We start from the raw sequence: 12,695 nt of genomic DNA on the forward strand, positions 1-12,695 counted from the left end.
TCTTCTCTTGCCCGCTGGCCACCCAGCAACCTATCTGCTATCACTTCTCATTCCAGGTGTTCTGGGCAAGGTGGTCTTGGATATCAGCTGCATCCAGTGCTGCCTTGCAGCAGCTAATACCGTTCGCAATCTCTAGTGTGGCAGCTGCTGCTTGTGTGGACTTCTAGCCACAAATGTACAGTAATACAAAAAGGCCAAAGGCACTGGCCAAAGGCAGACAGAGAACTCTCAATATATTTCAACTGTTTGCTGCAGTGTGCTATAAAGCAGTCAATGAACACCATATGTAATGCTTATGGTTGGCATACAAATAATCGCTTGTGTGAGTACCACCCATCAGATGTCAGCACAAGCACTCCTTGATATTCTGGAGGCAACATGAGAATAGGGCTTGCACCCAAAGCTTAAACACATATTAAAATTGGTGAACTTACCACTTTTTATATTAAGCACATGATGTTTTTCCAAAGACCAGCCACCTAGATTTGAGGGGTCAAGTTCAAATCCTTGGAGCAGGGCAGTTCTTTTCTCCCATAAAATCAGACTAGGACAGGTCTCATACTCAAATCCCACAGATACTGAAAAATATGTATCAATAATCAGTGATTGTGAATGATTTGTCCTCTACCACAAACTACAGTTCCCAATATATTATCTTTTATTCTGAATTAAATTCAGATAATTGACTGCAGTTGACTGAAAAACTTGATTCACTGATACCCAGGGGAACTATAGATCCTGATAGTTTGGGGGAGGGGTGGGAGCAAATGACTGATTTAATGAGGGAGAAATAGGGGGGAAGTCAGTTATGATGAAAAGGCTAGATTCTATTTTTAATTAACTGGCTGTTCAACACTGACTGTATTCAATATATATGCTCAATGCAGTATGTGATTACGAGAAAAGTGAAAAAGAGTGTTAATACATTAACTGATGCACTAAATATACAGTAGTGAGATTTCTTCATGTGGAGACCTTTAGAAAATATAAATTGCAATTGATCACTCCTACCAAATTGACTTTGCCCTTGCTCCTAATTTAACATGAACCCATTTATTGTTTACTGTAATAGTTATTTATGGAATCTGAAGAAGCCTTCACCCATTATGCGGTATTTGCCACTGCACTTTTACTGAGAAAAAAGCCACAGTCCACACTGGCTTCCTGATATTTCTTGTGGTAAGCACAGTGCATAATATATATTTTTAATGCACACACAAACAGTTTTGTGAGTATATATTAAAACATTGAGTTCCTTACATATACCGGTATATTTTTTACCAGAAAGCTCATGTGTTGTAGTGGATGGAAAGTCAAACTAGGCCTAATAGGAACTGGATGCAATGCATCGTTCAGGAATGAAGCTCAGTTGTGGCCTAATGAAGTTCTCTCTAAACTTCATCTAGCTCACTGTATGAGGAAAACATGTAAACCGTCCTAAGCTCCTCCAAAATACAAATATGATAAATCAATAAATAAGCAAAGTATTATATTCAAACACACAAAGGACACATATGACATCAATTATGCTGTAATGGCTTTTTCCCCCAGATGAAATTTAAGATACTGCTGTTAGCATAACAGCCAATACTTAAAACCTGCAAAATGTGAATCTGATGGCTTACCTACAGCATCTGAGAGCCCATAAACCTTCTGGCCATAAGCATCCGTTTTGTCCCAAATAAAAGTGTAAGCCAAGTTGGGAGATGCTTGAAATGACTTTTGAAAAAGATGTCCTTCCACTGCAACCATCAGATGTACTTTAATTAAGTTCAGAGGCACAAGTGATTGTGTCATGGTGATCTTAAGCAAAGATTTGTATCCAGCAGTACGGGAACTCAGATAGCAGAGTTTTATGTTGGAGCCTGGGACTTCAATTTCTTCATGAAGAACCTGAGTGAGAACGCAAAGCACACTTCAAATATGCACCGGAAGAGGGGTTTTTTAAAAAATTAAAAAGAAAGAAAGATATATCATGTGTTTTATTTCAAGACTGATGACTTTTTGCTGCTGTTTTAATCTGGCTTTCCTGCAATGACCCAAGTTAAAGTAAGATTTCTGGATATCTTTTATAGTTTCTCTTTTTTAAAAAAACACACACTTCTGGTAGATGTGTAAATAGGAAACACATGTTATATTGCTAGTTATATGCAAGAAGGTCACTAGAGACTGTAAGTATTTGAACCTGCAACTTCCTCTGACAATGAGCATTAAACAATATGAATGCCCAAACAGGGGGAAAACACCAACAAAATAATAATAGCAATCAAGGTGATTATAGGGCCCCATATTACTTATGAATCCTTGCTTATCGGAAGAAAAATCAGTTTGTTTTTAGTTAATTATAGCAGTGGGGTCTGCTATAATTATGTCTAGTTTGACTTGTACTTGATCTATAATATCAAGAAAGAAAGCTAAGTGTATTTTTAAAAAGGAGTATACGGGGGGGGGGGATTAACAGATGCAAGCGCAGAATCAGGTACCTATTACTGGAAATGCACATTTGTCAGCAAGGACAGACACAAGTCTGACACATATTTGTTTCATTACTACAATAATTCTATGTACATGAAATACAGTATTTTGCGCACCATAGGACGCACCCGCCCATAGGACGCACCTAGTTTTTTGGGGGGGAAATAAAGAAAAAATATTTTATTTCCCCCCCAGGTGCGGGGCTGGAAGAACCAGGTCTGGGAACAGCGGGAAGGCGTGCTCCGCCTCCCCGCTGTCCCCCGAGCTTGTGGGGCTGGCGATGGGGAGAGGTGCGCTGAGCCAGGGACTGCAGGCAGCTCTGCGCAACCCTTGGAGCCGGTCTCCTGAGGGTTGCGCAGAGCTTCCTGAAGCCTGCATTCGCCCCATAGGACGCACACACATTTTTCCTTCATTTTTGGAGGGGAAAAAGTGCGTCCTATAGGGTGAAAAATATGGTACTCATGCCTGTCTTTATGGATGTGATTAAGACTTTGGCCTCCAGAAGTTTTTACCCAATTTTGTTCAGAAGTGCAATGTCAGAAATGGCCACAAAGAATGTCTAGACAAGTATTTCACTATTTCAAGTCCAAATTAAAGATTTTAATCTGATTTGCACATTATGCAGCAGCAACATTTGCTGCAGTTATATTAGTGTTTGATGAACACCTCATATGCGAAGGGTTGAGCGTCTCCCTATGCCAGTGAGCCCTGGCCAGCCATGCTATACTTGTGCCTGCTATATATTCTGAAGTATTTGGATATGTGTGTCTCCCCCTTCACACTTTCAGCACTATCACCTGCTTGTGGCTGTTTTTACATTCATGCTTGATACCTGAGTCTCTGGAACAATGGGGTTTCGGCCAGGAGCATCACTGAAGAATGTGGAGAGTGGAGATGAAATTATAACTGGATCAGGCCGGATAAAACCACTTAAATCACAGCTAGGAATGGAATTCTCTTCAGTCTTCATTGCAAGTGTATCCATGGCATAGAAGCTGTTCCATGGCAGCCATACTGTCCTCTCTTGGCTCATGAATGGTGCTCGCTCAAAGTGTAGAGTTAGAGATGCTCCACCATTCGCAATCAAGTCAAACCTAGGAAATTTTGAAGTCCACATCAGGAATAATTCTAGAGTGAGACAAGGGAATAGGCTAGCCTTTACCAACTTGGTTCCCCCCCCCCCCCCGGATGCTGGCTGAGATTGGGAGTTGTAGTCCAAAACATCTTGAGGTCACTAGGTTTGGTAAGGCTAGGACAATGAAATGTAGGAGAGTATAGAATAATGAATGATCGAGACCTGCTGGAGGCAATTGCTGTCTTAGGTTATACCCAGATCAACAACAGTTGGCTCACTGGTGGCACATCATATTAACCATCAACCCACACTGCCATATTTATGTGAATCTAATGCACTATTGAATCTAATGCGCACCCTAATTTCCACAACGTAATTTGCCCTAAAAAGGTGCGCATTACATTTGTGTAAATACGGTATATGTACAAGGTGGGGCTGTGGTATAATGCAATATCCTGCAAAAAATGTGTAGTTGCTGGTGTGACTGTAGTGCTGCATATACACTGATTCAAAAAGTTTAGGATGTAGCTGAACCTTTGAACAACAACGGAGTGTGTTAAAAAAAGTAAATTTACATATTTATTTAGAAGTTTTCGTAGCTCATCCTTCCCTTCAAATCACAGCACAGAGTAATTTACAACGCATAAGATCGCAGAGAAGATTAATAGATTCTTGCATCTATCTTCACTTCAAAAGATGTGGGGAAATCCCTGTGCCTGATCTAACATTCTCAGAAGGGGAGTCTGAAGAACACCTGCAAATAGTGGTGATGAGATGAATTCTAAGTCTTTACTGACAAAGTAAAAACTAGCAACTCACTGCCTCCTATGATATTCACCTGAGAACAAGACTTGCTAAAGAAGAATCAGCATGGCTCCTGTAAAAGTAAGTCTTGTCTAACAAAGTTTTCAGAGTGTATTTGAGTGTCAATAAGCATGTGGGTACAGGTGATCCTGTAGACACTGTGCACTTGACCTTTCAACGATCTTTTGATCAAGTTCCTCCCCATAGTCTCTTGACAGTCATATGATAACAGGACAGGTTTTATCCTCTTATGGAACAGTTACTAGCTAAGGGACAAATAGTTCTCATGATGAAGAGATGTAGGAAGTGGGTGCCCCCATGAATCTGTATGGGAACTGGTGCTTTTCAAGTTGTTCATAAATAATGTGAAATTACAGGTGAGCAGTGAGGTGACCGAGTTTGCTGATGACACCAAATTAATCAGGGTGCTAAAAACAGATAGCAATTGTGAGGCTCTTCAAAATTGCATTAAAATGGCAAATGTGGTACAGTGTAAGCAAGTATATATGGTATGACCACACTTGGTATACTGTGTACAATTCTAGTTGCTGCACTGGAAAAAAAGATATTGCAGAGCTGGAAAAGGTGAAAAAGTGCAACCAAAGCTATCAAGGGGCTGGAACAAATCCCCTATAAAGAGAGATCATGTGGACATACTTAATTTAGAAAAAAGGGAGAAAGGGAAAAATTATGTAAAATTATGTATAAATTATGCATGGTGTAGGGAAAGTAGATGAAGATATGGTCTTCCTCTCATAATACTGGAACAAAGGGTCATCCACTGAAGGATTTATTTGAAGCAGCGTTTATATACTGCTAAATCACAAAACATATCAAAGTGGTTTACAACATTAAAAAACCATACAATAAAAGCATTACAAATATTAAAAGCAATTTAAAAACAAATATGCTAAAAACAAGCATCATTGTGAGAGATGTACTCTTAATTTCTTGCATAGGCGTCGCAGAATAAAAAAAAGTTTTCAGCAGGCGTTTGAAAATTGGCATAGAAGGTGCCCGCTGAATGTCTATTGACAGCGTATTCCACAGCACCGAGCCAATGACACTAAAGGCTCAGGCTTTTTATTTTTTACACATTGCATAGTTAAACTTTGGGACTGCAGTGGTGGCTACCAACTTGGATGGCTTTTAAAGAAAGGATCAAACAAATTCTTGGAGGACAAGGGTATCAATTATTAGTAGTAATGAAGGTTATATTATTTTTGTATCAATGGCAGCACACCTCAAAATACCAGCTGCTGGGGATCAAAAATGTGATAGTACTATTGTGTTCATATCCTGCTTGTGGGCTTCCTATGGACATCTGGTTGGTCACTGTGGGAATAGAATGTTGGATTACATCCAGAAAGGTTCTTCTATAGAAGAAATGTGAGACGTGTGTATGTATTTTACTTATTTTCTGTTCACATGTTCTCATGATAGAAGTCATAGATGCAGATATAGCCTAGTAATTACAACAACAACAACATATTTTTGTATACAATACCTTGGTTTACAACCATAATCTGTTCCGGAGGTTTGGTTGTAAACCAAAACAGGTTGTAACCCAAGGCGTGCTTTCGCCAGTGGGGCCTCCCCCCCAAAATTGGTTGTAATAACAAAAGAAAAGGTTTGTAATCCAAAAAAAGGGACACACACTTCAGGGTTTGACGTGGTTGTAATCCAAAATGGTTGTAATCCAAAACGGTTGCAAACCAAGGTACTACTGTACTGCCCTTCATGCAAAGATCAAAGTGGAGTTAATGATACAATATGGATATGTATTGTATGTATAGCCTGAAACAATGTCTGTAATACTAGGACTCCTCTTCCCTTCTGGGAGTTCTAAAAATGACAGTTCAATAAGGTTCTCCACTAAATAATTTTAAGCACCCTCACAAAAATTCCAATGGTTCCATGAGGAAATCATGAAAGTTTTATAATAGTTTAGAAGAGTAGTACAGAGATGGTCTTAAATGAGTATGCAGGATGACATATACAAAATATTATCAGATTCCACGTAAATGTTTTTGTGATTTAATCCTAGCCATCCTTTCATTAGGTTGTGGCAGATGGCAGAGAGCAATGATGGAAATTTGCATGACTGCTCTCTGTGCTGAATCAATTTCAAAATGAAGAAAATGTTTCTCTCCAGAATTTAAAAACACTAAACATTTCCTCTAATGAACCTAGTAAACCTGTGGTTTCCAAAATGAGAGATTGGCTTTCCAAGGGAGGTGAAGACATCTGGTAGAGAAGAGCTAAACCCTCCCAAATACTTGCCATAACTGGAGAGGTCATATTCTCTCCCGTCATTTAATCCAGGAAGCAATACTGTTCTGTACTGCATGCTCTCTCTCGTTTGTATCAGCAAAGCTGAGAAATGGGGAGTGTAAAGCACTAGTTTCAAACAAGATTGGTTCCTTCTTTAACCGCCCCCCCCAAAAAAAAAACCAACAACTGTTAAGGATATGGCTCTGAATTGCTTTTTTAAAATTCTGAGTTCTTTCAGAACAGAGACAAGTAGCTTGCCTAACAGGCTGTTTCTTTTCCCCCATGTATACATAGGAAAGTCCAAATATTCATTTTCTTGATTCAAGGATGCATTCTAATGCAAACTTTGAGAATTTCCACTGTGAACATGGAGCTGCTGTTAACAGCCCTTGAAAAAAAGAATGCACATGGGTTTGTGAAACATGGTAAAGCACTGACTGGGGCGTAACTATCACTATGTTGCTCCTGTGAATAATCCTTGAAAAACAATGCGAATGCATTCATGAGAAACTATAAAACGTTGAATGGCAGGTAGCTTTGAGCAAACCAAATTCTATGAAGCAAAGATACAGATGGAACAATGTAATGTATCAAAGCCCTGAACCACCATGGTTAGTGTGGTATTTGTCCTACATAAAACCTGGAAAGCTTAGTACTGCAGCTGTGCAACAGCAACTTGAAGCCGCCCCCTGACCACAGCTTGGTTTCTGATTAGTTATTCCAATTCAAACTATTTTATATGAGTGCATACTGCTGCAAACAGTCACAATGCCTTTTTCAGAGATGTATTATTTTATTGCCATATCCAATAAATTAGGTAAAGCGTGACATGTTGCATTTTGTTTGTGCTGAAGTTGTGTGAACTTCAAATCAGATGATAAATAGGAAAACAGGACACACTTCTTCACGCAGCAGGAAACTGTCTAAGTATATTCAATTATACTCCTTTGATTGTGTTCTGCCCCCAAGAAACTCTGAAGATAGTGGATTTTCAGAAAGGAAAGGGGAAAATAGGAACTTTTAAGATAACACACTGTTTTATAAAGAACTCCCCACCCCACTCACTGCCCCCCATATGAATGTTATCCTGCCTTGAATTTCAAAATTAAGTATTTCTGGTCTCAGCTGGATATTGCTGTAGCCCACAAATGTTTTCAGAGATACAGTAGAGTTTCTGAGAAAATAAGCTCGACTGCTAACACATTATTTTCAGAAGTCAGCCCTTTCATATTTATTTCAGTTAGTATTCAAATGCCATGTGAAAAATTACTTTATTGTTTTCTTGAAAGCTCTTTAGCCCAGTAGGAATTCCATACATAATACCACATGGTTTCATTAGATAGCACCACCTGTTAATCTGCACAGATACTGCATACTAAACAGGGCAAACACTAAATGAAGCAAGTAGACTTACGTGCCATCCTGGCGAGTAATGGTATAGCCATACTTGGGAAACTTGACAAATGACACATTGACTCCAACGAGTGGAGTTCCATCTGTAGTCACCACTTGACCTCGTATAAGAGATACAAGACTAGGAAAGAAATGCAATTAAATGTCAGTTCTGAAAGATTCTTTGGGAACAAAGAATACTATTCTAGATGTGTTTACTCCTGCACAAATGCACATTCACTCTTGACTCTGATCTCTTCAGTTTCAAGGAACAGACTACAGGAATGTACAGTGGAACCTTGGTTTTTGAACATAATCTGTTCCAGAAGGCTGTTCAACTTCCAAGACGTTTGAAAACTGAAAACTGAAAGCGGAAGCCTCAATTAAATAGGGAAACTCAAAACGGAAGCTGTGTTGGATGTTCGGGTTCTGAAAAATGTTCAAAAACCGGAGCATTTAATTCCAGGTTTTTGGCGTCCAGGAGCCAAAACATTTGAAAATGGTGCCATTCAAAAACTGAACTGACTGTATTTAAATTGAGGCCATGTTGGCTTCAATCACTTAGCTATTCTTTTGGTTCACTTAACATTTCAATGCAGAATAAGAAAGTATTCTGGGTTTATGCCTATATGGAACTAGACACCTCCCTTTCAATGGAGGCGCAGATTGCAGCTACAACAAAGGCGGCATTTTTCCATCTCCGCCAAGCTAAGCAGTTGGCTCCTTACCTCTCTCGCCCTGACCTAGCCACTGTGATCCACGCGACGGTCACCTCCAGACTGGATTATTGTAACTCGCTCTACGTGGGGCTGCCCTTGAGACTGACCCAGAAACTCCAGCGGGTGCAGAATGCTGCAGCGAGACTCCTTACGGGGTCTTCGCTGCGAGATCACATTCACCCGGTGCTATACCAGCTGCACTGGCTCCCGGTGGAGTACAGGATCAGGTTTAAGGTGCTGGTTTTAACCTTTAAAGCCCTATACGGCCTAGGACCCTCGTACCTACGGGACCGCCTCTCCTGGTATGCCCCACAGAGAAACTTACGGTCTTCAAATAAAAACATCTTGAAGGTCCCAGGCCACAGAGAAGTTAGGCTGGCCTCAACTAGAGCCAGGGCTTTTTCGGCCGTGGCTCCGATCTGGTGGAACACTCTGTCACAAGAGACCAGGGCCCTGCGGGACTTAACATCTTTCCGCAGGGCCTGCAAGACAGAACTGTTCCACCAGGCCTTTGGCCAGGGCACAGCCTGACTCCCTCCATTGGCAATCTTCGCAGAGCTCTGGCCCAATGGTTGCCAGTGGCTTGAATTAATTAATTTTATAATGAATGATTTTAAAGTGTTGTTTGTGCTGTTTTACTGTTGTTAGCCGCCCTGAGCCCGGCTTCGGCTGGGGAGGGCGGGATATAAATAAAATTTATTATTATTATTATTATTAGAGTTGAAAGCAACGACAGTGTTAGAAAATCACGAGGAAGCCCCTAGAATGAGATTTTACCTCAAGATGGAAAAGAATATCATTTCTAAAAGCAGCAATCCATGTTAAGCCATTATTAAAACTTGTGTCAGAAGTACTTCCCCGTCTCTATAAAATCATATTTTTGGCCATTACCTGCTGTTGAAGGGATTTTCTCCTGGGATTATATGAGTGCTGTCTTTCCCCACTAAAAGCTTGATTCGATCATAGAATGACTTTACAGTTGGTGAACCAGAGTGACTTTGTTGTATAATGTCTAGAGGGTCACGTGAACCACGGCATAGCAGGCTATTCTGACAAGTCGACTGGAGGCAGCAGTCTGGATCAAGGCAGTCAACGAGGCCATCTGAAAGCAAAAACACACAGGTTGTTGTTGTTGTTGTTGTTGTTGTTCATTCATGGATAGAAGTAGCCCCAATGTTTTTGCTGTCTGCAAGCATTCAGATTGGTTGTAAAAGGTAAAGGTAAAGGTACCCCTGCCCGTTTGGGCCAGTCTTGCCAGACTCTAGGGTTGTGCGCTCATCTCACTCTATAGGCTGGGAGCCAGCGGGTCACGTGGCCAGCGTGACAAGCTGCATCTGGCGAGCCAGCACAGCACACGGAATGCCGTTTACCTTCCCGCTGGTAAGCGGAGGTGCTTTCAAACTGCTAGGTTGGCAGGCGCTGGGACCGAACGACGGGAGCGCACCCCACCGCGGGGATTCGAACCGCTGACCATGCGATCGGCAAGTCCTAGGCGCTGAGGTTTTACCCACAGCACCACCCGCGTCCCCCAGATTGGTTGTAGTGCTCAGTTATTTCCATACAATGAAATTACAAGTATACTGAAAATAATATACGTTGTATATATTAGCTGTACTAACTTATTGCTACCCCCTTGTTTCATATATGGTGTCTGCTGTCTTGGTGTACTAGACAACATTACTGTATTTATGATCAACCAGAAATAGGGAACAGGACAATATGATGTCACCCCCACCCGCTGCCACCCATATATAAAAGGTGATTAGATTGACAGTTGAATCTTAGTCTGATTCTGGCAATGGGACAAAGTCCTCCCCTGCACCTTGGGACAGTAAACCAGCTTAGGGGGCATGGCAGGTAAAGTAGCACACAGAACTTTGTCCACTTTCTACCCCTCAATATTTGATGCATTAGGTGGCTGCCTCATTCTGCCTCTTGATAGGGCGAGCCCTAATCCAAAACTGTTTTGGAAGAACATGTGTGGAGGAAATTCTCAAGGACTGCAAGTAGTGGATGACATGGTGGGTGGCAGCACTTACCTGATCTCAGGTTCGTTGCATTAATGCTGCTTATGGAGAGGTAGAGGAGGAGAAATAAGTGGCTTAGTTTAGACACACTAATGGAGTCAATCTGGTGCTTCAGCTGGTGTGCGTGCACATGCCATTCTCCCCCCTCCCCACCACTGCTTGGTAAGCAGCAGCAACATGACTCACCAGAGGTCAGGTGAATGCTGCTGCCCCAATGCACCATCCACTACTGGCAACCTCATAACTTTGGAAAGTTTTTTCACTCATAAATCTGCTAAAGGCTGAATATTCACACCTTGCAAATGGGATGAGAAATTTATCCAAACTGAATTTTGTTGGCTATCCAGGGAGAGGGCAGAATAATTAATAAACTGTTATCTGTCCCAATACCTTGTGGTGGATTGGGCTATAAGTTCAATAAATAAATAATACTCTGCTTGAGCTTGCGTGGGCTTTATTGTAGACCTTTTCTGTGTTGGTATTATTACCCATGGACAATGCAATCTCTTAGAAAAATTAAAAATGAAACACTTCTTGATTAGTTCTCCTTGTTGTTTGAGCTGTAGATGTTTTTCTTTTAAGGTCAGCAGCCTTTACACGTTAGGATCCCCATTCATCTTGAAGCCTGTTTCTGTCATGGAGCAAGGATGATCCACCCCCATCCTTTGCAGTCCATTTGCCACCCACTTTATATAATCAATGTGAGAAAATAATTGGGTTCCAATAATAATTCAAGACAGTTTTTCCATTAAAGCCTGAACACTTTTTCCTTGATATCCTTCCTAGGCTTGTTGTATTTCTACCACTACAGACTGAAAATTGTCTTCTGCTTTTAGTTTGCTCAGTGCTTTTGTTCAGGCAACTGTGAGAGAAGAGAATCCTATCAATACATTAAAGAATCAAAAAGGCAAGACACAGGATAGAAATTACTCCCTTTCCGCAAATTTATATTTACCTGCTCAAGCTATTGTGTGTGTGTGTGTTTTGCTATGTCTATGGGGGTGAGAATATGTTATGCCTATAATGACCTCATCAAGTTGCATGATTATGGGCTGCAGCGGCTGAACACTTTTGACGACACTATGAACTTTAAATTGGCACACCAATCTCCCAGTGGCCTGTCAGTCATGTGAATAACATCTTCATGCCAGCGAGCCCCCTTGGATATAGTCTGACATTGCAATCTTCAGTAAATTACCCTGTCACTGCCAATCTTACAGTTATCTCGCAAACAATCAAGGAGGCAATCAAACTGTTCTGAAGTACCAGTTCAGGACCTAGGGGGGCTAGAAATGTCTCCATTCAATACCAGTGAGAAACCTGAATATCACTGCTTAGATACTAAATTGAACTATGCACACACCTCTACATAAGAATAATACACTATAGGTTTCATGGTTAGGTCTGTACAAAGAATCCACATAAAAAAAATAAATCTAAAATCTCTGACTGGGCAATACTTTTATTAGGCCAACCAAAAAGTAAAAAAAGAAAAGAAGTAAGCTTTCAAGTTCTTTAGAACTCTATATCAGCCTGGATGTTTTTTTAAAAAAGAGGAGGGCAGGGTGGAGGGAGCTGGTTTAATGTTGAACATAGCACAAGGGTCTTTGCTAGCCCTTTGCTTGGTGCTGAATACAGAGTTTGCAGAGCTGGCAGTGGGGCATTTGGCTGTGCAAAGCACTTTGGAAGCCCTGTGCTCAGCACTCCCCCAGTGCTGAGCATAGGCCTGGCAAAGCTGTTTCTATAGGGATCTGCTGCATGATCAACTGAGAACTCAGTCTTGCAGACAATGCAGCATACTTACTTGAACCCGCTGCCCATCACTTAAATACAGCTTTCTGTAGGGGTTGGCTGCAACTAACCCACACCTGATGTGATGCAAAGTTTGGACAGGTGGGTGTGCTTGGTCTTATAGGCCAGAGTGGGACC

At 41.2% G+C, this 12,695-nt stretch overlaps 1 protein-coding gene across 24 annotated transcripts in view; it reads right to left on the bottom strand.

The window, feature by feature from the left end:
• The window catches only part of TENM2 (teneurin transmembrane protein 2), a 753,140-nt gene that overhangs the window by 48,835 nt on the left and 691,610 nt on the right, over nucleotides 1-12,695 (bottom strand). For all 24 annotated transcript variants that reach the window (XM_083430660.1, XM_083430659.1, XM_083430641.1 and 21 more), the window contains 5 exons: nucleotides 9,631-9,841; nucleotides 8,043-8,162; nucleotides 3,308-3,569; nucleotides 1,626-1,893; nucleotides 435-578 (listed from right to left, as the gene is read on the bottom strand). In XM_083430660.1, the coding sequence (XP_083286786.1) occupies nucleotides 435-578; nucleotides 1,626-1,893; nucleotides 3,308-3,569; nucleotides 8,043-8,162; nucleotides 9,631-9,841 (1,005 nt within the window). The remainder of the gene's footprint in view (nucleotides 1-434; nucleotides 579-1,625; nucleotides 1,894-3,307; nucleotides 3,570-8,042; nucleotides 8,163-9,630; nucleotides 9,842-12,695) is intronic.

The sequence above is a fragment of the Podarcis tiliguerta genome (genome assembly GCF_965153285.1).
Source record: "Podarcis tiliguerta genome assembly, chromosome: 2".
In the NCBI taxonomy this organism is placed as follows: domain Eukaryota; kingdom Metazoa; phylum Chordata; class Lepidosauria; order Squamata; family Lacertidae; genus Podarcis; species Podarcis tiliguerta.